Here is a 27,248-nt window from a genome sequence, read left to right on the forward strand (position 1 = left end):
AGAGTAGGTAGACGGCCATCAGATAGCAGAGTATACTGATATCGAAACTCAATCGTTGGACTGAGATTTACAGAAGTTATACTCGTATAACTGGTAGAAAACACACGTCCAAGACCGAGATGGAGTCAGAATCATCCAATGCATGTTCTATCCCTATAGATGCAGTTCTAGTCGAAGCTAGTATACAAACGCGCCAACACCAAACCAACCAAATAAGAAATATAGAAGAAACCGAAGAATGAACCCAAGCAAAAACGGAGAAAAGTCACGAGATAAAGACACAACCCGCACTACCCATCATATTTAACACATCCATGAATATCACCTAAACATCCACCCCCTTCTTCTTCCTCTGAAACATCGGATAATTCAACGCATCCCACCTCCCATGAAACCCCACCCCCGGATGCCCCCAACTACTCATCGCAATAACCGCAATACTAATCATCGCCCCCTCCAACACCATGAACGTCGTCTGATCATTCGCCAAATGGCTACTAAACCCACCACACAGCTCCGCAACCCGGAAACAACTCCGAATGTAAATACACACGACCGCCAACCCCTGGCAAAACAGAAACGCTTTCCAGCGTTTACTCGCCCGGAGACTAGCGAAGTCCGGGTTCAGGGTCACCAAGTCCCTGGAACCCGAGACTAGATCTTGGCTTTCGGATTCCTGCTTCGTGTGGTTTGCCATGCGGAACATGTTCGATGGTGGGGAGGGATTCCGTGCGCTGAGACGGTAGACTCGGAAGGCGTAGTCGAGACAGATCACGATGTAGAGGGTTAGGGAGGCGACTTGGGAGCTGAGACCGGCTATCATGATGTTGATCCCGTCTTGCACTTCGGAGGCGGAGTTCGAGGTGGTGATGGCGCCTCCGGCGGCTTGTAGCAGGAGGGAGATGATGTCGAAGCTGATGAAGATCAGGGAGTAGTTACGCTGTTTTATCCGGGATAATTGGGGCGAGTAGGCGCCGACAATCCGGGCTAGGGAAACGTAGATGGCGCCGCTGAGGAAGGCGGGGGCGATGGTGAGGCAGACGAGATACCTGTATTTAATTTGGTTAGTGGTGGAGGGGAGATGAGGGGTTGTTGGGATGAACAAACATGATGAACCACCGGTCAATGAATGGGTTGTGTCGCATGTAGATGCGTGCTATGTAGCCCAGGACTTCGAGGATAAGGCCGCAGATGGCGCCGAAGAGGTACCCCCAGGTACGGTGTCGGATGCCGAGGTAGAGTTGGACGGGGATAAAGAGGGCGAATAGAGCGATGTAGAAGGCATTGCCGCCTAGGTTAGGGAGATAGGTGATATGGGCATATGATAGAGGACATGTCTCCAGGGTACATTGTTGGCTGCTGGTGATCCAGGGCGCAGGGGCCGTGACGGTGGTCATGGTGAGTATTTTGGGACGTGAAGGTGTTTATGTAGAGGCACGATTGTCAAAGTCAGCTGTTGAGTGAGTGCCAGAAACAAGACTTCCTGGCACTGCAGTACTATTACTGCGATATCTGCTCGTAGACGTGGGCGGGTGGTGTTCGTCTAATGCGCCATGTAGTTAGCGGCACTGTATATAGTAGCAGTAGTATGCCACCGATAGAGTAATTTCTATGGGAAAGACCACGACGGAGGAAAGAAACAGCTTATTAAATGAAATATCGGCCATTTTGTCTGCCTGTTGCCCTTCGGACAGCGCAGATCGACGCGCATCATTTGTGCTCGTTTGGTGTAAACGTAGGGGCTCAGTATGGCCTCGATCGGAACCTCACAAAGAGCATATTTACGCAGCAGCGAACCGGCTGACGGCAAGTGGAGATGCCGGCAGTCCCTGGCGGGCGATCGAACGTAAGAATTGGTGGATGCTGCTGTTTTTACGCTCAGACCAATCAGGATGGACTGCCATCTGGCATCGCTGACAAAGCACCCTCACCAACGCGTGACTGCCTGACTCGGATGCCATACTCGACTCGCTGGTTGAATCTGACTCCGCCACGCTCTCCATTCTCCTACTTAGGGACAGTGAACGCCGCTTTCTCGCGTCTGCCTTACGTATCATCTCGCTCTTAGGCTGTCAGATTCTTCTGTTTTCTCCTGTCGTTTCATGATGATCCGGATGCCGTTCCGTGGCCCGGCATATACGCGGTTGACATTGTGCTGGCCGCGATATTTGCAAACGGCTCTCCCGAGTCACTCACTAACCTAGGCAGAAGTTTAGGTGTACACTAAAGGCTCAAATTATACCTGTCTATCCGCAACATCGCTGCATCGCTCTTCACCTTTGAAAGTGGTTATTGAGTTTAACCGGACAGGCTCCGAGGTCCTAGAGATTGGCCATAAACACAGGCCTGCTGCAGCTGCAATAATACTCAAGCTACACGAGGAGCTCGTGGCGGGAGAATGCATCGACACAACTGCACCAAATTCCGTAGCTTACCAACAACCCAGCATACTTACAGCCGAGGCCGTGATCCTTCGCTGCACATACGTTTCCAATAAATTGCCAAATCGTGGGCAATATACCCTGCAGCATAAGAACTATCACCTCGAGCATTAAGCTGCGCTGCCCTGCGTTTCGTGTAAGTCAGAGAGAGTCAGATTACACTAGTATGCGGCACACATCTTGCCAAACTCTACTGTCCATAATGAGACCGTCTGTATAGTTAAAGGAAAGATGCTCAAACTCCTTCATCTTTACCGACCGCGCCTGCATTGGGTACAATAATGCCAATTTTCTTATATTGGAAGCGACATTGGATTCATTTGACTAGTGTAGGTGAAGCTTGCTCTACTACTAACCAAAACGTTCTCTGGGATCAATGTGAATTCCACTATATACAAATTTGCGAGACTGTAACCATGAGATTTCACCGTCAAACGCCAAATACATATTATGACCAAACCGATTCAGGCTTTCTCGGACGCAACAAATAGTGGAAGGAATAAAGCATACCAGTTACAGGAATCCGAAAACCTTGCTCACTCAGTCTCAACACCATCTCCGAGGCGATTGGCAATCTCCAGTAGCGAATCCTTCACCTTGGCCTGCCAGTCGAGGAGCTGCTTCTGCCGGGCCATGCGCGTGTTATAAACGAACTTGATCTGCAGCGAGTCACCGATAACAATGGCTTGCGTCTCAACCAGCGCGGTGCGGAGGAGACCGGACCCAGATCCAGTTGCCTTGGGCTTCTTCACATCCACATAACGAAGTACCGAATCGTCGCGCTCCAGCTGCTGATACTGGCCAAGGTAGTTCATAGACAACTCGAAGGGGCTGTGATGTTCAAAGGCGGCATGGCCATCGTCGGTCAGCCAGCGGGTTGCCCAGTAGGGAACTCCATTGCCTGGCACACTGGCGCGCGCATCTCGCACAGCCTGCAGGTCGTCGACAATATCTCCAGATGGGTTTATCACTACCGGAGTGGAGGAGGTAAACCATCCGATAGTGTTAGATACATCAAGATCTCCACCAAACTCATCCCGACCATGACTGTAGATAAAGACCGCAGGTACGGGACGGTCAGTGAACGTCGCGCTGAAGGCATGGAAGATCGCCGACAAGAAGATGTCAAGTGGCTTAGTCTGGTACTGATGGTTGCAATTTCCCATCAAGCGGGCGGTTGTCTTGGTGTCCAGAGAGAACTCCTGGATAGTTTCGGTCACGAAAAGGTTCATGGATTCCTCCATCTGCCAGTAATCGTACAGTGGAGCAGGAATCGAGAAAGGTAGTACATATTTGGGAGTCCATTTCTCATCAGCGTGCTCCTTGAGTTTACGGCACCACAAGGCAAATGAGTCGGAACGGTGGGAGGTGATTGTCCCGGTGGATAAGCCTTGTTGCATATCTTGGAGAAGAATGCGCCATGAAACGGTGTCGATAACCATGTGGTGTACAGTAAGTCCAACGTACCGGTCTCCGTTCGGAAGCTTGAAAATAATCGCACGCATCAATGGACCACGCTGCAAATCGAAGCCAGACTGGTTGGGCGCAGTGTATGGTTCAATAGCTTCCAAGTCAGGCACTTCCAACTCCTGGTACAGATGACTATTGGACCGGTCAAGAGGAATATACTGCATCCAGCGGCCCGATTCATCGCGCTGGAACCGAGCACGGAGCATGGGATGACGCTCTACTGTTGCATCCACGACCGGTTTTAGGTCGGAATCAGAATGAACCGATAGCAGGAACGTAGTGTTGTAACGATTGAGATCGCAGTGCTGTTTCAGGTCGAACTCCCAGGTCTGCTGAGGAGAAAGATTAAACGGAACACCAATATCGTCTTCCATTGGCTCAGCATCTTCGTCCAAAGGTCGCACTCTCGGTGCCAGTTCGGCGATAGTGGGACACTGAATGAGATCCTTAACTGCGAGCGAGAGCTTGGCATCACGGCACTGGGCGATAACCTGCATAGCGGAGATGGAATCGCCACCAAGGCTTTGGAAGGACCGCTCCATACTGATTTGCTCTTCGGGTCGATTTAGCACGGAGGCCCAAATGCGTCTCAGCTCAAATTCGGCAGGTGTACTCGGGCCGCGGCCGCTAGCTTTGGATCCTACGTTGGCAATCTGCTCATATGTGGCATCGTCCAGGGTCTCGACCCATCGCCGGACCTTCTTCCGGTCCAGCTTTCCGGAAGGCAACAAGGGGATCGCGTTCACTGGTACCCACAGGGCCGGCACCATGTAAATCCGGAGGGCTGCAGATATGGTGTTAGCGATTCTGGTCACGACCGCCATAATCTTGGGTCTCCTGTCCTCCGGCACGAGAGTTAATCGTCCCTCCTCAACAGGGAGATCGAAGCCTTTGAAAGAAACAACGGCCAATAGCTGCTTCTTGAATGGGCCCTGAGATGGGAGCAAAGTGAGTGCCTGGTGGATATTCTCATCACGCTCGATATTGTACTCGATCTCGCCCAATTCAACCCGCTGGCCGCGAATCTTCACCTGCCCATCAGCTCTGCCGGTGAAATGAATCGTGCCATCTGCATTGTATCGCACAAGATCACCAGTGCGGTAATACCGCTCACGCTTGTGAGATCCTGGAACAAAGCTCTTCTGTTTGACAAAGGCGGCTGCTGTTTTCTCAGGATCACCCAGGTAGCCTCTCGCCAGAATTGGACCTGAAATCAAGAGCTCACCAACAGCACCAATGGGAAGTAGCTTCGAAGGTTGCTTGGCATCAACAATCCAGAGCACACCACCAACAGCATGTCCAATGTTGGCTGGATCGGTAGTAGGTTGCAATCCTGGGTTAGCTGCTGCTGCCACAGAGCACTCACTAGGTCCGTATCCGTTGTACAGCTGTACCCTGTCAGCCCAGTTGAGAATGTCACCCTTTGAGAGAGCTTCGCCGCCAAGAACCAAAGTCTTCAATGAGGGCACATCGGACGGTTGTAAAAGCTTAAGGACAGATGGCGTAAGGAATGTCCAGTTGATATTGAGCACGTTGATGCAGTGCTTGATGTCCTTGCTCAAGTCTTCGTCCGGCACGCAAATGCATGCACCAAACATGAGTGATGTCATGATTTCCAGCAGACTAACGTCGAAGCTGTAGGAAGCAAACTGCAGTACTCGTGATGAGGGACCCAGACAGGCAAGCTTTCCTTGAGCCAGGGCTCCAGAGCAGAATGCAGAATGCTGCACAACACATCCTTTTGGCTTGCCTGTGCTGCCCGAAGTGAAGATAACGTAGGCATCATGATGGGGGCGGGCTCTCACGACACCTTGGTCGAGATCGTCTTGTTCTTCGTTCAGCTTGTCGAGGAGATCCTGGTCAACACTGACAATGGTTGGAATAAGGTCGTTCCAGTTTGAAGCATATTTCGGAGATGCAAGAACAACGTTAGCAGCAGTTTGAATAGAGGCCTCGCGTAGGCGCTCCACCGGGGTTTTAGGATCCAGAGGGACGAACGCAGCTCCAGTACCCAGAACAGCAAACATGGCAACGATAGCCCATGCTGACTTTTCGAACGTCAAAGGCACGTAATCCCCGGCGCCAATACCAAGCCTGGTCAAGTATCGAGACAACGACAGCCACATCCGTCCAAAATCCTGATAGGTTATCTTTTCGGCCATGGTGTCAATCGCAATAGCATGAGGGGTACGCGTAATCTGTTGGAGCACGAGGTCCGGTACTGTGTACGATGAAATCTCCGGCACATCCTGATTCCAAGATACAATCTGCGACAAATCATACCGGCCGATAACATTGAGCTGATCAACTCGGGCCTCTGGATGTTCGACCACGGATTTGAGGATGGCAGAGAATGTTCCCGATACGGATCCAGCTCGGGATTCTGAGATACAATCAGTCCAATATCCGAGTTTGATGTCCACGTTGTTTGGCGAATCGACAACGTGAACCGTGATATTGTACTACTTCAGGTCAGTTATTGCAAAGTAGTTCAGAGTAAAGTCATACCTCTGTCGGCTCCCGTACAATGAGACCCTCGAAGTCAATATTGGTGATAACGTCGTCACTATCAACGTCTGTCATTGTCTGGAAGGAAATGCCTGTGTTAAACAGAGGCATTCCTGCGAGTCCAAGTGAATGTTGAATCTCGGCGAGCGAGCAGTGCTGGTGTGCGAGAGAATCAAGGAACTCTTCCTGGCAAGCCTTCAAGGCGTCCTTGATAATAGTGGAGTCCTCCAGCAATGCCTTGCAAATGAGGACACTGATAGTTGGCCCGACCATGTTGACTAGGTCTTCGACAGGTGCATCTCTTCCGGATGCCAAGTAACCGAAACAAATATCATCTCGGCCGACATACACCCGACAGACGAGTGCCCAGACTGTCTGTAGAAGGTTCGAGATTGTGATACTCTGGGAGACACAGAAGTCACGCAGAACACTGGTAGGTATTCCTAGCTCTACCTGGACGTACTTCAGCTCAGGTGTACCTTCAGCCTCAGCTAATTTGGGAAAGTAGCAGGGCTCGACTTCGGCAAGATGGTTCTGCCAGAAAGAAATGCTAGCGGACATGTCGTTTGCAGCAACATATTGGACGAAGTCCCTGTACTTAGCGCCTCCAGTGGGAGAAAGAAGAGTCCCCGCATAAGCTCGCTTCAGGTCCCTTAGAATCAATGACTTGGATACACCATCGACAATGGTATGACTAGCATCGACTCGGCAGAACACTCTATCATCCGCTGTGACATTGATTGAGAACCGATGTGGAGGGACAACAGGGTTAGTGCCTAGTTCAATCGTCTCCTCCAGCACAGATGCAACATCGACATCTGAGCAAGGTTTCACCGAAACCTCCGCCCTGGGACGTCTCAGAACAATTTGAGCGTATGGCTCCTTGCCGCCAAATTCGTCGGTGAATATAGTCCTCAGGGCAGGGTGATGGTCGACTACCTTTTGCCATGAGGAGAGCAATCTGCCAATATCAACTGTGTCGTTTGCGCCGCAAGAGACTACCTCCCATCCAATGGATACATTGTAACTGCCTTGCTTCCTAGCCTGGCTCATAAGGAGACCTTGCTGCAACGGAGAGCAGGGATACATATCTTCTATCTGATTTGGTCTAAGGCCAACTCGTGGAAGGTGCTGACGGTTGACTCTCTCAAGGGATGGATGATCGAGTTTGAGCAATGGAAAGTCCGCCAAAGTGAATTCCTTAGCTGTATTGGACGCGAGGATCTCGACTGCTTGCGTGATGTTCTGTCTGTACTGGTCGGTAAATAGTAATAGCTTCTGAGCGCTGACCTGATCGGATCCGACTGTGATTCTGAACTGTCCATCTTCGAGCAGACATGAAACCTCGAAAGTTGTGGGAACGATGGCGCCCAAGCCGTGTCGCCGAGTGAGGGTGGCTTGCTTCAACACGATACCTTCTGTAAGTCGGCTAGACAAGCCGTAGTTGAAGATGACATTGGAAGAGCCAAGCTTGCTACCTATCCCCCTCTGGCGAACTTTGTCCTTAGTATCCCGGATTAGCTGAAGAGTGACTTGGTCCGAGTGTTCCACAGGCACATGCACGGGTTGCAGCGAAGAGAATTGACCGACATGACCTCTCAAGTGTTTGCTAAGAGTCGACTCAGTAGCGGTTGTTTCGACAATAGCTAAGGTAGAGTGGTCATTTTCTTCTAGAATTTGGTGGTATGACAGGATCAAGGTCGCCAGAAATATATCCCCCGCGTTGGTGCCAAATTTTAGGTTGCACGGTCCAGTGAGAAGCCCAGTAATCTCGGAGCCGAGTTCTAGCGTCTCTGTGACATAGTCTCGATACCCACTAAGAGATTCAAGGGCGACAGATTGCAATGGACCATTCATAGGCTCCATGCCAGTATCGCTCCTGAGGTGATCAAGCCAGGCATGAGAGAACTCATCTCGGGACAAAAGCTTACTTTCCCAGACGTTTTCCTCTTTTTCATCATTTGACTGAAGCAAGTAATCGAGATGGCCGATGACAGTACTTAGAGACTGTGAATTAAGGATAGCTGCATGCACGACGAGAGAAATGTGCTGTGTGCCGCGAAGAGAGAACAGATCGATCATGAGATTTGGGTTACCACTCACACCAACTGACGCCTGACGATGCTGCATAATTTCTTGTGCTTCTTCCAAGCTAGAGACATGGTTCAGATTCAAGTGGTAAACGGGGTTTTCAAGCTCGTCGTGGTCTCTGAATGTTTGCAACCATGTCCCGTTCTGCTCATTGAAGCCGAGGGTGAGTGCTGGGTAGGAAGAAACGATACTATCCAAGGCATCATTCAGCTGCTGGATACTAATCTTGTGATTGAGTTCCAGTAACATGGCGTGGTGTATGGCGCTGTTGCCCGAACGGGACGCCTCGAGGAAGGTGCGCTGTAGGTGTGATATGGGAAGGTGATCTGTCTCGCTTCTCAGGAGCACATCCGCAGAGCCAGACTCCTCCAGCTTAGAGGCGATCTCAGTAACATTGTACCGCAACAGATCAGCTACTAGGACGGTGACTCCGAGTTTGCGGAACTCTGACATGACGGCCATCGCTTTGATAGAGTCACCGCCCACAGACAGGAAGCTGCTGTGTTTGCCAATTTGCTCCTCTGGTACGTTCAGAGCTTTCGCCCAAACCTTCTGCACGAGAATCTCTGTCTTGGTCCAAGACGCCTTGTCGCCAGGTTTTGTTGAGTTACCTATGATGTGTTGGAAGGCCTCGGTGCTCATATCAGCAACAAAATCCCCAACCTTCTTCCGGTCCATCTTGCCCGACGACATGAGTGGAAGACTCTCCAGGACAATCCAGATGGTTGGGACCATATACGTGGGGAGCAGGTGTGACAGCCTTTCTGCAATCGCTTGGGTGTCTGCTGCGGCCTCGGCATGATTTACCAGGCGAATACTCGTGTGTGTCTGTATTGAAGCGGTTGTAAAATGCTTGTGGAGAGACACGATACCAACCAAGCGGGATTTGCAGTGACCAGTGTAGGGAATGAGAGCCATTCCGTTACGGATGACTGGATCTGTCCAGAGGTGGTGCTCTACCTCCCCTAATTCCATACGCTGTCCATTGAGCTTGACTTGGTGGTCCTTACGCCCAATGAAGTGAATCATGCCGTCCGCATCATATCGTACCAGATCACCAGTCTTGTAAAAGCGATTCCAGATTGAGGATGTACCCGGCACCATCCAAGCCGGGTTTCTAAAGAAGGCTGATGAAGTCTTCACAGGATTCTTGATATATCCACGCGAGACAATAGGACCTTGGATGATCAGCTCACCTGTGGCGCCAACAGGGAGAAGCACGTTGTGGTTTTGCGGATCAACAATCCAGCATACGCCACCAATTGCTCTACCAATATTCCGTGGGCTGGACTGGGGGTTGAGCTGAGTATTGGCAGTGGCTGCGACGGAGCATTCACTTGGCCCATAGCCATTCATCAACTGGAGCCTTCCCGCCCATGTCATCATATCCGACTCTGACATAGCTTCGCCTCCCAGTACCAGAGTCTTCAAAAGCGGCAGTTGATCAGGAGTCAGCACCTTCAACACCGACGGTGTCAAGAAGGCCCAGTTGACACGAAAGTCATTCATGGACTGGACAAAGTCTGCACGACCAAGCTGCTCGTTCGGGATACAGATGCAGGCGCCGAATATAAGGCCCGTGAGGATTTCCAAAATACTCACGTCAAAGCTGTATGAAGCGAACTGGAATATCCGGGAATGAGGTCCCATGTTGGCCGCTTCACCCTGTCGCAGAGACCCACTGCAGAAGGACTGGTGCTGGATCATCGTACCTTTGGGCTTTCCAGTGCTCCCAGAGGTAAAGATCACATATGCGAGATTCTCAGGCGTGACGGTGACTGGAGTAAGACACCCGTCACCACTAGTTATTGTCCCGACTGTGTCTTCATTGACTATCATTGTCTTGACAGAAAAGTCATCGAAGAGATCGTGATGTTTGGCTGTCGTCAAAATAATCGGTGCATCAACTTGGCTGACGATCTCTCGTAGACGTGATGAGGGATGCGTCGGGTCGAGGGGAACAAAGGCACCGCCGGCTTTGAGTACTGCAAGCAACGCCACGACATACCATGCAGACTTTTCAAAACACAGAGGCACAATCACCTCGGCCTTGATTCCCAGTTCCACCAACACCGTAGCCAGATGGTTTGACAGAGAATCCAGCTCTGCATACGTCATCTGTGCATCCCATGAATCAATAGCAGGAGCCTGTGGTTGCAAGGACGCTGTCTTTCTAACTAGCTCATGAGCGCACTCAATCACCGCATTAGGCGCGTTGGAATTCCAGTTGAAAATCCTCTTATGGCTGAGTGGGCCCAAGTAGCTTGCACTCGAAAGCTCAGTCTCTGAGTGGTTGTTGACCAATTCGAATGTCCGATGGAGAGTATCGGCCAAATGGACTGCAAGGTCCTCAGATACTGTAGACGGAGTATAGAGCATGTGGATCTCAATGCCATTTCTACTATTTGTGGCATGAAGTTCGAGGTCAAACTATATGCGGTAAGTCTCTATCTTTCGGTTGCTGATGAACAGGTGGGTTTTGGGTCTTACATTTGGTGATGGCGAGATGTGTTTACTATTTAAACTCTCTTCACGAAAGATTACGGCGCTGCGGAAGGACTGGTAGGATTGAGTTTGCTGTTTCTCGTCTGGTGTCTCCAAGGCTGATCGAGCACTATGCAATGTTGCCTTCACTGCTTGGAGAAGGTCCTCAACTTTGCGGAACTCGTCCAACTCGAACAATAGATCTGTGGTTATCGTTAGCTTGTGCTGATTTTGGGGCTCTGCATACAATACTCACTCGTGGAGCTGGAACCAGTTGCTGTCTCGTGATGGTATTCAAAATGCACGCCTTCGGTATTATAGCAACGAAGGGCAAGGCCAAAGGCTGTGCAGAGTACTCCAGATACCTCTGCTGTGTCTCCTGTCTTCACTTCAACAGGCAAAAAGCCGTCTATCGAAGCAGGTTCTCTTGTGACTATGGTGGTGTCATCTTTGATGCTCTTGAAAGACTTGGAAGGGATGCTAAGATGAGATGGTTGAGGAGTGGATAAAGCGATCGGAGCCATTTTGCAGCTGATTGATGAGTGAAATGTCGGCTTGCAAACTGATAGATGCAGACTGCAGGCCACCTTAATTAAGGAAAGTTATGGAATGAAATGAAAGCTTCTCTTCCGGGTGATATGTCCATGTCGAGAAAGCCTTGAACAAAGATGTTCGGCCTTCGAAGGCTTAGATCGAACCCGGGAGCCAATACTTTGCTCCCCTGTCAGCTTCGTGTTGTAGGTCTCAAGCAACAGGGGCTGAATTGATCTATCGTGCGACTGAAGTTGATACGATCCTTCTGCATGCCCTCATCGCGTAATTGTCGAGACGTCTGTATAGACCTTAGTCTCGATACCACGTCTGATACCAAACCGTCATGTAATACCATGTAACGCTGGTACGGAAATGGTGACGGTAATGATACTGCAATCGGGGGGAGATGTCAGACTTGACCGGAACGGGAGGACCCACCGGCCACATGGATAGCAAAGATCCTTCCTGCATTGTTCAAGCCTTCGCACGTCGCGCCGCAACGCCGATCGTGTGGGGTCCAAAACATGGGAGTGCAAGAGCCGCTGCAGGATCCGACCTGCACCAACGGCGTGGTTAGATTTACGCACCCGCCAATGAGCAGCACCCACGCTTAAACAGCGTCTCCACGGTCGTCTGTGCCTATGATTATGCCCCTCCTGGACATACACGCGCTCATGTTGGCGCATTGCCCCGACTATGTCGGGCACAGACAGGCAGCAGCTCTCTGCTGGGATTCCCACCTCAGGATTTCGGATAGCATTCGAGCACCCCAAGCAGTGCTATCGACTTAGGCAGTGCTAGTCTACGATTGCCAGACTGAATCCGAGCAGTGTAGGGTCTAAAGCACAAACTGTATCGCTTTGCTCCAGATGGCACACATCCGCGCTTGCTCTCAGTACTCCGCAGAACAGGCGAAGTCGCAATGAACTGCACCATCGCCTCTGAAGATGCTTTCGGGCCTCAAGCTCGGGCATGTTATGGCGGATACGACTTTACTTTGTTGTTCGAGGAGTCTGTGATGACGATCGGCCCGATCGGACTTTTACTCCTATGTCTTTTCCCTAGAGTGGTCTACTTATACAGAAAGTCACTGAGAGATGGAAGTAAAGATGGCGCTTATACAGCCAAACTCGTAGGTCACGACTTTTATCTCATTGCACCCGAGTCGTCGTCGCATCGTTGACTTTGTCGCAGATCAGCTACGGATGGTTCGCTGCCATCCAAACGGCTATTCTTGTATCCTGGACATCGGGCGATGAACCCACAACACGTACGACTGTCCCAGCTGCGGCGCTCAGTCTGGTAGCCGCTATTGCGCTCGGTATCGCAGCGCACTTCGAACACACGCGCTCCGTGAAACCGCCCCTTCTTATCGAAGCTTACTTTCTATTCACTGTCGCCTTCGATGCGGTTCGACTACGCACGCTATGGGGTATGGGATATCATGGTCACATATTCAAGTTATCGACTATTTTCGTCATATGGAAAGTGGTGTTGCTCGTGCAGGAGGCCTGGCCTCGGGAGCTTGGTTTGTTGGAACAGTCGTACAGTCCTGAAGAGAAGGTCGGCTGGATCAATCGGCGCATGTTTTGGTGGGTGAACCCGTTGCTGTTTTTGGGTTCCAAGAAAGATTTGCAAGCGGATGATCTCTTCACCCTTAACCGCTCCCTGCAATCTGAAGTATGTTCGAAGAGCTTCTCGGAGGTTTGGCAAAATGGTAAGCGTGTTTCCCCTTTCCTGTTCTTTGAAACCATTGCCAACTATGAACAGCAAAGCCGGCAAGAAAGGGCAAGAAAAATGGACTTCTTTGGATTATGGCTTGGGAGCACAAATTGGTCCTTCTGACTGCGGTCCTTCCGCGGTTGTGCTTCACAGCCTTCACCTTCACCCAGCCGTTCCTAATCGACGCTGTCGTTAAATACCTGCAGACTGTGTCGGAGAATCACAACCGTAAAGATGGATACGGATTACTTGGTGCATATATCATTGTATACGTCGGCCTGGGAGTGAGTTTGAGTAGACCTGGACTATCTTGCAGAGTGCTGATACTGGCTCAGATTTCCGAAGCATGCTATCAACATATCACGTACCGCACTATTGTCCTCATGAGGGGTTGCCTTGTGCCGCTAATCTATGAAAAGACGCTCTCTATGGACCCCAAAAAGGCTGAAGAATATGCGCCAGTAACGTTGATGAGCGCTGACATTGAGAAGATAGCTTTCGGAATGCGCTACATGCATGAGGCTTGGGGAAATATTATTGAGATAGCTTTGGCTCTGTGGCTGCTATATCGGGAGCTGAACTATGGAGGGCTGAGTCCCATTCTTATTGCCGTCGGTAAGACTCTTCAATGGAGCAGACAAGTTGAAGCTTGGTACTGACATTCAACTAGTTTGCGGAGCTACCGCTGCGACAATGGCACCAGCTGTCGGGAGGCGGCAGGCGACTTGGGTTGAGGGCATACAGAAGAGAATCGATGTCACAACATACATGATCAACTCAATGAAGAGCTTGAAGTTGGAAGGACTGACCCCTTGGTTTATGGACTTTGTACAGAATTTGAGGGTCAAGGAAATAGGATACGCTAATAGATTTAGATCTTTTCTCATATACGCTGTCAGCTTGTGTTAGTACATTGCTCCCGTTGTTCATGATTAGCCGCTCACTAACCTGCGCTAGCATTCGGAACTTCAGTCATATCACCCGTCGTCGGCTTCGGCGTATTCATCGCCTTATCGCGATCTGACAACGGCCCGGAGCTGACCACCTCCAGGGCCTTCACCACATTGTCTCTGTTTTCAGTCCTTCAGAACCCAATGTCAATGCTACTGCAATCTGTTCCCAACCTCATCTCAGCCGTCGGATCTATCGAGCGCGTGCGCGTGTTCTTGATGACCGAGAACACCAGAGAGGTGGGCTTCCTTAGCTCCTTTACCTCTGAGCAAACCCTGTTCCCAGAAATGGACAACCTCCGGGACATGGAGATGAAGGATACCGAAATGGAGAATGCAGTCGAGGCATTGAACTGGAGCGTGGGATGGGTATCTACTCGCGAACCGGTCGTGAAACGAATGACATTTAAGATCCGGCCGTCTACGCTTACGATCATCACTGGCCCAACTGGTTGTGGAAAATCGACATTACTTGCTGGTTTGAGGGGAGAGACAGCCGTGACAAAGGGGTACATGAGATGCCGCTTTCCCTCTGCTGCATTTTGCAGTCAGGATCCATGGCTGCAGAATGGAACCATACTGAGTAATATTCTCGGCCCGGCTACGTACGAACCGCGATGGTTCCGGGAGGTCACGCAGGCTTCTGGATTGAGGCAGGACTTGAAATCGATGCCGTTGGGTGTTCAGACGGTTGTGGGAAGTAAGGGATTGTCATTGAGTGGGGGTCAAAAACATCGGGTGGTGGGTTATTCGTTTCGACATAGAGCTCATGGTTGTCGAATACTAACAACAACAATCACAGGCACTTGCAAGGGCTCTTTATTCGCGACAGCCCTTGTTGCTTCTTGATGACATATTCAGTGGATTCGATGCAGAGACGGAGAAGCTGGTCATCGCACGGCTATTTGGCCAGAGTGGCTTTTGTAGGAAACACAACCTGACCACTATCCTTGCAACCCATTCCAGTAAGTGGAAAACCTGCGCACTCAAGAAGGATAGATACTAATTTGGCTGTTGAAGCTCGCCTTTCCTCCTCTGCAGACTATACCATCACACTTGATAGCAAAGTCCAATTTTCGGAAAAGGAGGGATCGATTGTTTCTAGTCTTCCTGGGCCTAGCGGTGGTGACTTTCTCTCAGAGCCCATATTGAGCGATGCAAGACTGAGTTGGATTGTGAGGCAGTCCAACCCCGATGTACCGCACGAGCTTGCCGCACAGCTTGAAACATCTGATGCTAGCCGCCGGACAGGAGATGTGACGATATACAAGTACTACCTGGAAATGGTCGGAATACTCAATTCTGTGGTTTTCTTTATCGCGGTCGCGATTTTCACATTCAGTCTTGCATTTCCGAGTGAGTGCCGCAATCCGCTATATCTGATCAAAGCTCACAGGTGCAGGTGTATGGGTCCAATGGTGGGCTGCCGCAAACGAAAAGCACCCATACAAGGACCTCGGCATGTATTTGGGTGTATATGCTTTCCTGGCAGTTATGGCGGAGCTGTCGTTATTCTTAGGATGCTGATAAGTCTATACGCTGTCTCTACAAAAGGCGATTGCTAACCTAAAGCACGCATATGATGAGCAATATGATTCCCCGAGCGTCAAGGAAGTTGCATAAGATCCTCCTTCGCACGGTGCTAAAGTAAGGTTTTTTGACCATACCGAAGACTTCTGCTGACTCCTGCAGTGCTCCCATATCCTTCTTTCACACAACCGATTCTGGTGTGACGACCAACAAGTAAGATCCTATCGCTGTATGATGATATGAAGCTCAAGAGGCATTAGGTTCAGTCAAGATATGCAACTGGTGGACATGGAGCTACCCCTTGCTCTTGTTGAAACAAGCGTCGGTATGTCCAATATATCGTTCTCTGGTGTTGAATAGATGACCTTTGCTAACCTAACTAAGCTCTCATGTCTGCAATAGCACAGCTCCTAATAGTATTCATCACTGGAAAGTACCTTGCAGCTATCATTCCGCTATGCGTGGCAGTCTTCTACTTCCTGCAAAAGTTCTACCTTCGGACATCACGACAGCTACGGTTCATGGAGCTTGAAGCCAAATCTCCCCTCTATTCCAACTTCATGGAGACCGTGAACGGACTGGTAACCATTCGTGCTTTCGGATGGCAGTCTAACTTTCTTACGAATATATGTTGCCTAACAGATGCATCGCAACGGCCTTATTACCTGCTCTTCGTTATCCAGCGATGGCTCACTCTCGTCCTTGACATGGTTGTGGCAGGAATGGCGACGCTGATTGTTGGCATTGCTGTCGGCGCTCCCGGGTCCATTGGAGCCGGTTCTGCAGGACTGGGGTTGCTGAATATCATCAACGTGAGCGAAAGTTTGAAGCAGCTAATATCGAATTGGACTGTGTTAGAAACTTCAATTGGAGCAGTGTCACGTGTCAGGCAGTTTCAGGATGAGGTTCAGCCTGAAGATAGGCCGGATGGGCACATTGAAGTTCCAGCGCGCTGGCCGGAGAGAGGCGACGTTAAGTTCTTCAATGTTTTTGCTTCTTACAGGTAATGCCTCCACACGGAATTCAGAAGCCATACTGACTGGTAATTTGATAGACCTGATGACCAACCCGTTCTCCATGACGTGACATTGTCGATAGCAGCGGGTGAGATGGTCGCTATTTGCGGTCCTAGTGGCAGGTACGTTGCCTTTGTCTCTTCTACAGATCGCTACATAATACTAAGGTCGTGAAGTGGCAAGAGCTCACTAGTTCAACTCCTCTTCCGCCTTCTCGAACCTGACAATGGTCAAATTACCATCGACGGACTGGACATTAGCTCTATCTCTTGCCAGGACATCCGATCATCTCTCTCGTGCATATCCCAAGCAGTCACCATCCTTCCCGGTACTGTACGACAAAACATAGACCCTCTTGGGAAGGAACCTGACGAGAGTATTATCAATGTCTTAAAAAAGGTCAAGCTATGGGACATTGTATCAACGCAACTTGGTGGCTTGGACGGCCTGGTTCAGGAAGAAAGCTTCTCGCAGGGACAGAAGCAGCTTCTTCGCTTAGCTGCTGCTATGTTGAGGAAGAGCAAAGTTGTTGTTCTAGATGAAGCGACGAGTAGGTATGTTTATCATCGCATCTCAAATCTAGTGATCGGGTATGCCTTAAGGTCGAATATAGCTGATATTGTGCCGCACAGTGTCGACCCCGAAACTGACGATCTCATGCAGCGCCTGATTCGCACAGCATTCGCAGATTGCACAGTCATTGCAGTTGTGCATCGAATCCATACAATCCTTGATTTTCACAAGGTTGTTGTCATTGAAAGTGGACGCATTATCGAGTGTGGCCCTCCGAAAAAGTTGCTGGCCGAAAATGGCCTGTTCAGCCAACTTTACGGAAAAGGAACCACCACTACCACCATAGACATGGACCCCGAGAAGTCCTGGCTCAGATTTTGAGCGATTAGAAGCTCACGAGATTTTCCCTTTCGATGTGGCCTTCTCAAGGTGCTATTATCAGGCGTTGTGTTTATAGACGGTGCTTGGATGTGATCGGTGATGTTTGACGTCGGTGCATCTACTGCCGCTCAGTGGCATACAGCACCGGCGATATACTGATAATCTTATTTCTCATTTGTTCTGCTGCATTCCATAACATCCCCAATGCGTTTTGCCGCCTTATTCTGCTTATGCAGCAGTGACTCATTAAACGGAATTAATTCCTTCATAATTCCAAATACTTCCGGATCAACCATTCCGGCTTATCAGGCCACGTCTCCCAACGGTTGAGCATAAAATATAAGATTTATGTTTTTCTATACAATTCTCTACATTAGATTAACATAACACTTCACTTTGGGTGTACCAAGACCATACTCAGCATGGCGTCCCACTATCTCAGCACGTCGCCGGATACCAACATCCATTTCACCATTACTAAAGCACAGTCTCCATCTTCACCTACGCCCCTTCTTCTCTTTCTCCACTACTGGGGTGGTTCGAGCGCAACATGGCACAAGCAAACCTCACCTACTTCCCCACACACCTTGAGCAACATATACAACACTGTTACAGTTGATATTCGCGGCTGGGGTCAGTCCACAGGACCTGCAGACTCCGGCGCCAGCTCAAAAGACTACGCCATTACGCCCATGGCATCTGATATCGTCTCCATGCTATCGCACCTCCAAAGTACCACCTCCCTCCTCGACAACGGTGTGATCCTAGTCGGTCACTCCATGGGAGCAAAGGTTACACTGGCTACTCTTTCCAAGCTTTCCGACAATCAATTATCCCTCGTGAAGGGCCTCGTGCTTGTCGCTCCGGCGCCCCCAACACCATTGGTACTCCCTGCTGAGATGAGCGAACAGCAACGCAAAGCATATGATAACGAAGGCTCCGTTCGGTGGACGGTCGAGAACGTTCTGTCCAGCGTACAGAATATTTCGGGTTACGATATGGAGTTGGTCGTAAAGGATAGTCTGGCAGGAAGTACTCTTGCTCGGGACGGCTGGATTCTACATGGTATGCAAGAAGATATTACATCTGCTTTAGATGAGTTGTCTACTCGGCTTGAGGGCCGGAAGGTTAAGGTGGGTGTGCTTGCTGGGGCGGATGATATTGTTGAGAACAAGGATCGGGTCGAGAAGGAGGTTGCTGGGGCGCTTACCCAAAGAGGCTTTGAGGTGCAGTTTGAGGTACTAGGGGGTGTGAAGCATTTGATTCCGTTGGAGAGCCCGGAGAGCGTGGCTAGGGCGATTCGTTCGATTGTTGAATAATGTTTATATTTAGATGTCTTGACTGAAGAAGAAGAGATCCGGTCGGTTTTCGTGTACTATTCATTCTATCCATGTATATAAAGTGAGGTGGCAATGCAAATCTCATTGACTTTCACGCCTTTTAAGACTTGATAATGCTGTCTTTCACTAATTTGAAATTTATATGTACGAAAACCACGTCTGGGTGCATATAAGATGGGGCTGTGGTTTAGTGGTATAATATTCCCTTAGCATGGGAGAGGTCCGGGGTTCGATTCCCCGCAGCTCCATTTTTTGCTCAATTTTTTAATATCACTAAGAGGTACATGAACATGATTGTACACACATGCCTTAACCCCATAACACTAAATGATGTTTTGGGCGAAGACGCTCAAAACTCATACTCATGTGTTTCTACACCCTACAGTGTCATACGAAGTATGTTAACATTTGTAGCCATCATCGGTCCTACTCTCATGTTAGGGTGTGCTAGAGTCACCTGACAATGAAGAAATATCGCCGGTTCACCGTTCACAGCAGCACTGACGGGACCAGGTCTCCGCTTGTGATCAGCTGGTGTCTGAGACGTAGTTTAGTCGAGGGACTAGCTAGCTCACAAGCTCCTGCCAAGAGACTCAGCTGCGGAGTTGAAAAGACTGCCCCTGGATATACAATAATACAATATTCGCATTAACCAATAAGCTCCTTCACCTTCTTATCGGCGACAGTAAAGGAGTAGCCGCTGCTGCACAGGTCGCACCATAAGCTCGGAAATAGAGTTTCGCAAAGAGCAGCATAAGACACGTGCATGCCACGTTTCGAAGCCGATTAGCGTTGGGGCTGGAATGTTCCAGGATAATTGCATTAATCAATGTACTGGGTATCTGTATCAATCTCGGTCTCGAAATTCCACTCACATATGACATCACGGGCTGTCGCCATCGGTCAGGGGCTGATAATTTCATCCAAAAGGATCCGAGGAGAGCCGGCTGCAGCCGCAATTGGAGGATCTCCCGCAAGGGATTCAGTTCCTGACTCACGAGCAGCGATCCTCCCCTGATGATAGGCTAGGATTACCCCGGAGGGATGTGTCCATTCTTTGTCTGGCTCCACTGAAGCTTCGCGTTCCAACACTTGAGGCACTACATTTGATACACCAGTTTGGGACATTTAGCGCCGTTGTGTTTGGTATCCATATGTTATACCTGTAACAATTGGTAATACTGTTTTACCAACAATACGGTTGTGTATGGAACGTCAAGAACACCCATCACCGTCACGTATGCAGCCTCCCATTCAGCTCCGCCTCGTCGGATCCTGCAACATGCATTTTTACGCTGCATATTAGATTATCCTTCTGTTGTACACTTGGTTCCAGATCGCTCAGTCTTGCCACTGCTGACCGAGACCTCCGATCTGGCCCAGTCCTTATTGTGAGATGATCGCATTGCCAGGCTTATCTCCCCGTGCCACCGTGGGTGGTATGATATATCACTTCACAGGGCAACTGTTCTGAGTCCAATTCTGGAGTGCAGTTGAGTCTCCTTTCACTTTATTCCCTCATGATGACCGTCAAGACGCCGTTGTCGAGTTTGAGCTCGGAATTTGCGGGCCTCACTCCCGAAATCTCCCGGACGTCTTCTGTCGCCGGCGACAAACGGTCGTTGATCGCTGCATATGGATCTGTTAATACGACGATCTCCCTACCTACATTACAGCTGCCGTTGGCAAACCAATTATGGAAGGAATTCAGATCGAACTTGCCTTCGTCCTCCCCAGAAAACGACTTAACTATTAAAGAAGGACTCGTCGCCGAGTTCATCAACTTCTGCATCACCCGGTCTAGCGACGACACTCATTGTGACGACCCCGCGGCAGTACTCCAGTTCCTCGAATCTCTGTTAGAAGCTTTTGAGCAAGACTTTCTTGGTGGAAATGATGTTCACTCCGCCGTATCACACCTTGACACTCAACATAAAACCCCCATAATCAAAGCATACTTCGCAGCACACGGAACCCTCAGTCGCAAGCCTAGGCGTCAACCTTCTATTCTCCTCGAGTCCGTTACAGATGGACCGTCACGTATATACGCAATATTTGGTGGTCAAGGAAATGACGAGAAATATTTCGCGGACCTAAAAGACACCTACGCGACTTACACCGACATCCTCCGTCGGTGTGTCTTCTCCGGAGCCAGGTTGTTCGAGGACCTCGCTGGGGCATCTGTATTCAAAACCCACTTTCAACATGGCTTCGCGCTCATGGACTGGCTGGAGAAGCCCGACTCTGAGCCAGAGACCTCGTATCTTCTGTCTGCACCCGTTAGCATGCCCCTGATCGGTCTCCTCCAAATGTGCCACTTCATCGTGGCCTGCCAGACAATGGGACTCTCACCGAGAGAGATGCATGACTATTTGTCCGGTGTCACGGGTCATTCACAGGGAATTGTCGTAGCCCTCGTGGCGTCTGTCTCCGATACGTGGGAAGACTTCTACCGACACTCTCTCGAAGCCCTCCGTATACTTTTCTTCATCTCCTGTCGCAGCCACGAAATTTTCCCTCCCCAGTTCATTCCTGAGTCAATAAGACAGGACGCAGAAGATAACGGGGAAGGAACACCTGGACCCATGCTGAGAGTAAGAAACCTCCGACAGGGTCAACTACAGAAGATCATCGATGAAGTCAACAGCTATCTCCCAGATGAATCCCATGTCGCTATATCCCTCTTCAATGGCCCCCAGAACCTCGTTGTTACCGGGTCGCCTCTCAGTTTGTACGGCTTGAGCCGCCACTTGCGTGTATTAAAGCCCCCAAATACTAGCCGCGAGGCACAGATCCCGGCGAGCAAGCGAAAGCCTAAGATTGAGCATCGCTTCCTTCCCATTACAGCACCCTTCCACAGCATATACCTCGATAAAGTCGTTTCTCTAGTTATGAAAGACCTCGGGGATATCAACATCACAGGCAACCAGCTACGCATTCCGCTTTACGCTACAACCGATGGCCACGACATGCGTTCTCACGGAGCCAGTAACATAATCGGTGATATCGTGAGCATGATTGCGCGCGGACCAGTACACTGGGAGAATGCGACCATCCTTCCGAACGCTACTCACATAATCGACTTCGGTCCGGGTGGCAGTGCTGGTGTGGGCGCTGTTACTATGCATAACAAGGCAGGCCAGGGTGTGCGACTGATCCTAGGTGGCTCCATGAAGCACAGCGAGGAGTATGGGAATAAAGCTGAACTTTTCAACCGTGACTGCGGCTATCCCGTTGTGTATGCGGAGAACTGGGCGGAGGTGTACAGGCCGCGCCTAGTCAGAGATGCAGCGGGTAAGGTCATTGTTCAGACCAAGTTTAGCGAGTTGTTGGGTCTGCCTCCTATAATGGTTGCTGGTATGACTCCCACTACTGCGCCATGGGACTTTGTCTCTGCTACCATGAACGCTGGCTACCATATCGAGCTTGCTGGCGGTGGATACTACAGCAAGGGTGCCTTGGAGGAGGCAATCAACAAGATTGTGCAGAACGGAATCCCAGGGCGAGGGGTAACATGCAATATCATTTATGCGAGCCCCAATTCTGTTCGCTGGCAAATTCCCCTGCTGCAGGAGCTCCGTGCCAAGGGCGTTCCCATTGATGGAATGACAATCGGAGCAGGTGTCCCCTCAGTCGACATAGCCAATGAATACGTCGAGACACTTGGACTAAAGCATATCGCCTTTAAGCCCGGGTCTGTTGAGGCTATTCAGCAGGTCATCGACATCGCCCGCGAGAACAAGTCCTTCCCAATTATTCTCCAGTGGACTGGTGGCAGAGGCGGCGGCCACCACTCTTATGAGGACTTCCATGCCCCAATCTTGGAGATGTATGGACGCATCAGAGCGTGTAAAAACATCGTTCTTGTCGCTGGTAGCGGCTTTGGTGATGCCGACGATACTCTGCCTTATTTGACTGGCGAGTGGAGCAAGGCATTCAATGCGCCTTCCCTGATGCCATTTGACGGTATCCTACTCGGTAGTAGAGTTATGACAGCCAAGGAGGCCCATACCAGTATTGAGGCCAAGCAGCTGATTGTGGATATCCCCGGTATAGACGATGCGGTGTGGGACCAGACCTACACACGACCTACTGGAGGAATCATTACCGTTCGGTCCGAAATGGGCGAGCCAATTCATAAGATCGCAACCCGGGGAGTACTCTTCTGGGCCGAAATGGACCGAACCGTGTTCAGCATTGCGGACAAAAAAGCAAGGGCTGCCTTCTTGCAAGAGAACAAGAAGCGTATTATCGACCGTCTCAACAATGATTTCCAGAAGGTGTGGTTTGGACGAGACTCAGATGGCAAGGCCTGCGAGTTGAACGAAATGACCCTATCCGCGGTTGCATGGCGAATGGTCGAGCTACTCTACGTCAAGCATCAGGCCCGCTGGATACATCACAGCCTGCAGCAGTTGACGTTCGACTTTCTTCAATGGGTCGAGGACGTCGTTGGCAACTCATCCGGTAACTTCGAGTCCCGATACTGGCAGACAGTTGGCCAGATCGAGGAGCCCTTTGCGGCCATTGAACAGTTCCTAGCCAAACATGCTAGAGCAACTTCGGAGCTGATGGATGTACCAAGCACACAGATGTTTATTCACCTCTGCCAGCGTCGCGGCCAGAAGCCTGTTCCATTTATTCCTGTTCTCGACGAGGACTTCGAGGTATGGTTTAAGAAAGATTCACTGTGGCAGTCGGAAGACGTTCAGGCAGTGCCGGGCCAGGATGTTGGCAGGACCTGCATTCTACATGGACCTGTCGCCGCCAAGCACACCACGGTACCAAACGAGCCGATCAAGCATGTGTTGGATGGTATCCACTCTCAGTGGGTCAGGTCCCTCATAGGGTTGGGATATGACAATGAGCAAGCTCAGACGCCACTGACCGAAGAGGGGATGAGTGAAATGCCAAGCGAAATATCTCTAACCCGAACATACAACCCAATGCTTTTCGGTGAGGAGCTGCCCTCAATTGAGCCCTGGATGCAACGACTGGCTGGCACGCAGAAGGGCTGGAGACATGCTCTCTTCTCGCAGGTTTCTATCGTCCAAGGGAACAGTCTGTGCGATAACCCCATTAGACGACTCTTTGCTCCTCGACATAATACCTTTGTTGAAGTAGAGGAGTGCACTGCTACCGAACAGTCTGTCGTTCGCCTTTTCGAGCGAACAGCAGATGTGCTGCAGACCTTGGCTATTGAGGTGCGTGCTGTTAGCGAGGACGTAATCAAGGCCACACTGTTCGAAAATCGCACTGTCACTGGAGCACCGGCGGGGCTCGAGCTTCTATTTACCTATCATCCTGAGTTTCCGTTCGCGCCTATCCGCGAGGTAATCTCCGACAAGATTGAGCGCGTTAAGGACTTTTATCATCAACTTTGGTTCGGTGAGCCGCTGAGCTCTGCTGGTGTTCTCTCCCAGGAAGATGAAATCTACGGTGATGTTGTTGCAGTAACCGCTGAGGATATCAATAAATTCAATCAGTGCATCCGCAGTACAGCCACATCAAGATCTCGATCGAGCTCTCAGCAGACAATGAATGCTCCCATGGATTACGCGATCGTCGTTGCCTGGAAATCGGTCATGAAGCCGCTGTTCACTAAGAGCATCAGCGGCGACCTCATGAAACTGGTCCATCTTTCCAATCAATTCCGCAGGCTTGGAAGCTCTGAACCCATCAGGGAGGGCGATGTTCTTTCGTCAAGAGCACATATCCAAGCCATCCTGAATGAAGACTCAGGCAAAGTTGTGGAAGTTGCCGCCTTGATCAGCAGGGATGGTGTGGATATTGTTGAGGTCGTTAGCCGCTTCATGTACCGCGGATCATATGGCGACTATGACGCAGCCTTTCAGCATACAAAGGAGCCCAAGGTCGAGCTCCAGCTCACAAGTCTCAAGGATGTGGTTGTTCTTCACTCCAAGTCATGGTTTCTGCCTCGGGACAAAGATCTAGATCTCAAGGGTTATAAGCTCACATTCGAGCTGGAAACGCATGCCCAGTTCCAAAGCAAGTCGGTTTTCCGCCAGCAGAGATGCTTTGGTCACGTTTATGGTCGCTCCCCAGCAGGCGAGACTCTCGAGGTAGCTTACATTGATTACACCGTGGGCGTCTCGACCAGCAATCCCATCATGGACTACCTCAAGCGTCATGGAAGTGTAGTAGAGCAGCCGGTCCTGTTCCAGTCACCAATCACACTCGGCGGCGGAGAGATCCAATTCAAGTCACCCTTATCCAATCAAGACTATGCTTCCGTCTCCGGTGACTATAACCCAATCCATGTGTCCAAGACCTTTGCCGCCTACGCAGAGCTTCCAGACACAATCACCCACGGCATGCACATGAGCGCAAGGGTCCGTGGCTTACTTGAGCAGCTTACTGTCCCTGGAAACCCAAGTGGCTTTAAGCGCTATCAGTGTAATTTTGTCGGGATGGTTCTTCCGGAGGACGATGTGGAACTGGTACTGCAGCACGTTGGCATGGTGAACGGACGGAAGCTTGTTCATGCAGAGGCCCGTCGCGCGGGTAGCGGGGAGAAACTGATCGTTGCGGAGGCAGAAATTGAGCAGCCCAGTACTGGTTTCTTATTTACCGGCCAAGGAAGCCAAGAAAAGGGAATGGGCATGGAACTTTACGCCTCCAGCCCTGCAGCGCGGAAGGTGTGGGATCTGGCTGACAAGCACTTCCTTGAGAATTTCGGTGAGTATCATCTCTTTCACATGAGTGCATCTCTAACGTTACCAGGCTTCCGCATTACCGACATTGTCCGCAATGATCCCAGAGAACTCAAGATCCACTTCGGTGGTGCTCGCGGACGCGCTATCCGGGAAAACTACATGGCTCTTCGCTGTGAGATGATCCATGCGGATGGGCGCACAACCTCAGAAAAGATCTTCAAAGACATCACACATGATACCAAGTCACACACATTCCGATCAAGCACCGGACTTCTCTCTTCTACTCAGTTTACCCAGCCAGCACTGACCCTCATGGAGAAAGCTATCATTGAAGACATGAAAGACAAGGGGCTGTTGGCAGACCACTGTAGCTTCGCTGGCCATTCTCTGGGAGAGTACTCTGCATTGGCAGCAATTGCAGAAATTATGCCTATTGAGAGTTTGGTATCAGTGGTTTTCTACCGCGGTTTGACGATGCAGATGGCCGTTGAGCGCGACGAGCAAGGAAGGTCGAACTTCTCCATGTGCGCCGTCGACCCGAGTCGGCTGTCGAAGTGTATGTCCCTTTACTGCCTTTCGCGACTGGTTACTGACTACGCCTAGCTTTCAACGAAGAACGCCTGCAGTACTTGGTATCGCTCATTGCTAGAGAGACAAGCTGGTTGCTTGAAATTGTAAACTACAATGTCGCCAACTCTCAATACGTCTGCGCGGGTGATGTTAGTCAATCAATTTCACTCCTAAAGAAACTCCTACTAATACATCCTAGCTTCGAGCCCTCGACACCCTCTCCTCATTGATCGGCGAACTCAAGCGCCGTCAATCTGACTTCCAGTCTATTCTCCAGAATACTCAACCCGAAGAGGAGATTCGTGCCAGCGTACTCGATACACTCCACCAATGCGCCAACGCCGCCAAAGCAAAGCCCCAACCTATCCAGCTTGAGCGGGGAGTGGCTACCGTGCCACTCCGAGGAATCGACGTGCCCTTCCACTCATCCTTCCTTAGCCCAGGCATTACAGCCTTCCGTGCATGTCTCTACAAGTACATTGACAAGGATACGCTGGATGCGGACCGCCTGGTGGGCAAGTACATCCCGAACCTGACGGCGCGGCCATTTGAAGTCAGCGAAGAATACTTCCGGCAGGTGTTCCGGTTGACAAAGTCACCGATCATTGCGAAGGTCTTGGCAGAGGTACGTTGTCTATCTTGAATCTCTAGGCTTTTATGTGCTGATTGGTTGTTTACAGTGGCGAGAGTATATGGATGGTGAGCGTGGGTTGGAAAAGGTCACTCGGTCTTCGGAGGTTGTCGTTGCATAGCTGCATCAGACTTACATAGGCTTTTGGCGTTGTTGATACCAGAATGTCTTTCATGATAAGCAAGTTTATAATTATATATGAGATTATGTCCTGTTTTCTACAATCTGTGGTCTGTTAGGAGATTTATCAGAATGAAACTAAGTCTAAACGGTGCCATGCTATAAGGTATTTCTCTCAATTCCTGCAACTATCTGGCTACACCAATGAAGATCACGGGGTACATTGAACAGTCCATTAACACTCAGCTTTTTCACAAATTTGAATTATGT

General features: G+C 50.3%; 6 protein-coding genes and 1 non-coding gene across 7 annotated transcripts; 4 read left to right on the forward strand and 3 right to left on the reverse strand.

Moving 5' to 3' along the window:
* Window positions 1–325: 325 nt before the first annotated feature.
* Window positions 326–1,397, reverse strand: BDQ94DRAFT_179357 (RTA1 domain-containing protein; the record flags this gene model as incomplete). Its single annotated transcript, XM_026773355.1, has 2 exons — window positions 326–1,049; window positions 1,108–1,397. The coding sequence occupies 2 exons, from the start codon at window positions 1,395–1,397 to the stop codon at window positions 326–328; spliced, it is 1,014 nt and encodes a 337-aa protein (XP_026625438.1).
* A 623-nt stretch (window positions 1,398–2,020) lies between these two features.
* Window positions 2,021–2,726, reverse strand: BDQ94DRAFT_145274 (uncharacterized protein). The gene has a single exon (XM_026766609.1). The coding sequence runs from the start codon at window positions 2,550–2,552 to the stop codon at window positions 2,373–2,375; it is 180 nt and encodes a 59-aa protein (XP_026625439.1). The 5' UTR covers window positions 2,553–2,726; the 3' UTR covers window positions 2,021–2,372.
* A 251-nt stretch (window positions 2,727–2,977) lies between these two features.
* On the reverse strand, window positions 2,978–11,518 carry BDQ94DRAFT_171180 (nonribosomal peptide synthase; the record flags this gene model as incomplete). Its single annotated transcript, XM_026771683.1, has 4 exons — window positions 2,978–6,373; window positions 6,420–10,940; window positions 11,001–11,197; window positions 11,251–11,518. The coding sequence occupies 4 exons, from the start codon at window positions 11,516–11,518 to the stop codon at window positions 2,978–2,980; spliced, it is 8,382 nt and encodes a 2,793-aa protein (XP_026625440.1).
* A 932-nt stretch (window positions 11,519–12,450) lies between these two features.
* Window positions 12,451–17,669, forward strand: BDQ94DRAFT_179361 (P-loop containing nucleoside triphosphate hydrolase protein; the record flags this gene model as incomplete). Its single annotated transcript, XM_026773356.1, has 16 exons — window positions 12,451–12,660; window positions 12,723–13,245; window positions 13,299–13,534; window positions 13,586–13,865; window positions 13,921–14,154; window positions 14,208–14,941; window positions 15,003–15,165; window positions 15,221–15,556; window positions 15,603–15,708; window positions 15,773–15,847; window positions 15,893–15,943; window positions 15,991–16,055; window positions 16,115–16,733; window positions 16,785–16,868; window positions 16,923–17,300; window positions 17,379–17,669. The coding sequence occupies 16 exons, from the start codon at window positions 12,451–12,453 to the stop codon at window positions 17,638–17,640; spliced, it is 4,356 nt and encodes a 1,451-aa protein (XP_026625441.1). The 3' UTR covers window positions 17,641–17,669.
* Window positions 17,670–18,022: 353 nt separating this feature from the next.
* BDQ94DRAFT_145281 (alpha/beta fold hydrolase) lies at window positions 18,023–19,092 on the forward strand. Its single transcript, XM_026766610.1, has one exon. It carries the CDS (start codon window positions 18,063–18,065, stop codon window positions 18,957–18,959), a length of 897 nt encoding a protein of 298 aa, XP_026625442.1. The 5' UTR covers window positions 18,023–18,062; the 3' UTR covers window positions 18,960–19,092.
* A 64-nt stretch (window positions 19,093–19,156) lies between these two features.
* BDQ94DRAFT_t163 lies at window positions 19,157–19,228 on the forward strand. Its single transcript has one exon. It is a non-coding gene; the product is annotated as a tRNA-Ala (tRNA).
* Window positions 19,229–20,503: 1,275 nt separating this feature from the next.
* Window positions 20,504–26,979, forward strand: BDQ94DRAFT_179363 (beta subunit of fatty acid synthase; the record flags this gene model as incomplete). The annotated part of the gene is made up of 5 exons (XM_026773357.1): window positions 20,504–25,679; window positions 25,725–26,213; window positions 26,261–26,376; window positions 26,427–26,852; window positions 26,908–26,979. The coding sequence occupies 5 exons, from the start codon at window positions 20,504–20,506 to the stop codon at window positions 26,977–26,979; spliced, it is 6,279 nt and encodes a 2,092-aa protein (XP_026625443.1).
* Between the last annotated feature and the right edge of the window lie 269 nt (window positions 26,980–27,248).

This window comes from Aspergillus welwitschiae (assembly GCF_003344945.1).
Source record: "Aspergillus welwitschiae strain CBS 139.54b unplaced genomic scaffold BDQ94scaffold_19, whole genome shotgun sequence".
In the NCBI taxonomy this organism is placed as follows: domain Eukaryota; kingdom Fungi; phylum Ascomycota; class Eurotiomycetes; order Eurotiales; family Aspergillaceae; genus Aspergillus; species Aspergillus welwitschiae.